Source organism: Balaenoptera acutorostrata, chromosome 6 (assembly GCF_949987535.1).
Source record: "Balaenoptera acutorostrata chromosome 6, mBalAcu1.1, whole genome shotgun sequence".
NCBI classification, from domain to species: domain Eukaryota; kingdom Metazoa; phylum Chordata; class Mammalia; order Artiodactyla; family Balaenopteridae; genus Balaenoptera; species Balaenoptera acutorostrata.
In genome coordinates, this window is record NC_080069.1 from 54,640,558 (window position 1) to 54,643,044 (window position 2,487).

A 2,487-nucleotide genomic window follows, 5' to 3' on the forward strand; every position below is an offset into this window, starting at 1 on the left:
ATATTTTCCCCCCTAATATATATAAAAGAAAATAACAAGGAGCTTAAAGAAAAAGAATTTTAGAGGCAACTAATAAGTTAAGTGACATAGGAAAACTGAAAGGGAGAACTGAAAGTGGGAAATTCCTCTCCAACAGAAAGAGTGGAGGGCCGTCCTGTATAAGTAGTCCACACTCATGGAGAAAGGACATTCACACTGCAAACTCTTGAAGACTTGGCTTCAGCATCTAGTAGTAGACCAGGTAACGCTGTTCCTGTTCTCATCATGACCCACAGGTGCATCCTCCAAATTGCTCTCCTGTTGTGTTTCTCCACCACAGCTCTTTCCATGAGCTACAGATTGCTTCGATTCCAACAAAGGAGCAGCAATTTGGCATGTCAGAAACTCCTGCGGCAGTTACCTGGAACGCCTCAACATTGCCTCGAGGACAGGATGGACTTCGAGGTCCCTGAGGAGATTAAGCAACCACAGCAGTTCCAGAAGGAAGACGCTGTATTGGTCATCTATGAGATGCTCCAGCAGATCTTTGGTATTCTCAGAAGAAATTTCTCTAGCACCGGCTGGACTGAGACCATCACTGAGAACCTCCTTGTGGAAGTCTATGGGCAGATGGATCGTCTGGAGACAATCCTGGAGGAAATAATGGAGAAGGAAAACTTCACCGGGGTATACATGACCATTCTTCACCTGAAGAAATATTACTTGCAGATCATGCAGTACCTGAAGTCCAAGGAGTACAGCAACTGTGCCTGGACAGTAGTGCAAGTGGAAATCCTCAGGAACTTTTCCTTCCTTAACCGCCTTACAGATTACCTCCACAACTGAAGATCTCCCCCCTGTGGCTCTGGGAACGGACAATGCTTCCAATGATGTCAAGCTCTTCAACCAGCGGAGGTTCTTTAAGTAACTGACAGGCAATGCACTGGATTTGAAAGGACAGTTAAAGACTTTAAGCTTTTTAAAAATTAATTTATACATTATTTATTTATTTAAACTTTTACCATGGGAAATAAACTTTTTATGAAACAAAAGTCAACATGGCAGCTTTCATTTCAATTTGATTTCTGTAACCATCATATTAAAAATTGCAGAGCACCTAGGAGATGTTCTTTGTAAAATGAGCCTGCAGAATAGTAGAATTTCTGAGCCCTGCCTTTAAGGAATTTGAAATACAAGGAAGCCACGTGGAATATACAAGGTAAAAGATGATAAGGGGATGGGATTTTAGGAGAAGAAATGTGGCCTGAGCCTCTACAGAATTAAAATGGGAGAGCCAGGTAAGTGACTGTGGAACTAGAAGCAGGGGTGCTACTGCTTCTACACAGTACCCCAGGCTCTTTGGCCCTAAAGTTAGAATTTGACTGGCTGTCACGGTAACCAGGGGAATATTTCGGCTCTTGTGTTTGTCCTAAACTCATCCCTATTATCTGTGGGATGCTCTGCTTCCCTCCCCATGCCCCACAGGATTTTAAAATATTTACGTGCCCATCCCCCTCCTCTGGCCAAGCCTAAGAGTGAGAAGTCCCAGGCACTTCTGTGACACTGTTAAGTAGCAGTCCCTTTATTTTACTCTTCATGGTACAGCCAAGATGTATGGGTGTCTTAGGAGAGCTGGGGTCTCTGTCGGCTTCCAGGGTACAGACACCAGAGGGAGAAAGAACTCTGCCTGATACCCCTGCTGTCTGGCTAGGTTTTCTCCCCATTTTTTTTTTCCAGAAAAGCAAGTCTGCTCCTGGTTCCCCCTTCCCTGTTCATACAGAATTCCAGGACTATCCTATCTGTTTTTTCCGCCGCTCTGCATCTCTGAAGCTACATACTCTCTAAAGTCAAATCCAAGACAGGTGCAGCAGATTAAGTTGTTTTAGGCCAAGTGAAAAACCAGGAAGCATGGGAGAAAGGGAAATTCAGGTGGGAGAGAGGGGGCACTCACTTACTCCAGGGCTTACCCTGAGAAAATAAATTTTCCCTAGGAGCTCTTTGGAACCTGGCCAGTGTGGCTGGGTTTCTGTCTTTGTAGTGAACCCTTTGGGAATCTGAATTTTTGATTGTTCCTGTCATTAGCAGCTACCATCCAGGCACTGAGCTGAGCTCCTACCTATGTAACTGGATTTAGTCCTCTTCACAAGCACCCCTCAGGTAGGCACAATTCCATTATTGCTTTTTACAGAAAACTAAGTCTCCAAGGGGTTTAGTAACTGCCCCCACTCATATAGCTAGTGAGTGGAGGTTAAAAAAGAATTACAAAGGGAAGAATCACATACAACATTATTTGTATCTAAGAGTTTTCTCCTAGAGCAGCACAGAAGTCTGTGTTCCCTTTAAGGGATTCAGCTTTGAGAAGAAATGTTAGTCAAAAGTTTCAGAGCAGACACTATCGTGCAGACAATGAACTCGGGGCTCCCCCTTCTGACTCAAGTTGGATAAAACACCAGCTGTGGGACAGAGAAGTGCCATGCTGGTGAGTCTGCTGCTGTTGTTGTCCTCCCA

The 2,487-nt window shown here is 44.4% G+C and overlaps 1 protein-coding gene across 1 annotated transcript; it reads left to right on the forward strand.

Moving 5' to 3' along the window:
* Window positions 1–264: 264 nt before the first annotated feature.
* Window positions 265–825, forward strand: IFNB1 (interferon beta 1). The gene has a single exon (XM_007176992.2). It carries the CDS (start codon window positions 265–267, stop codon window positions 823–825), a length of 561 nt encoding a protein of 186 aa, XP_007177054.2.
* Window positions 826–2,487: the final 1,662 nt, after the last annotated feature.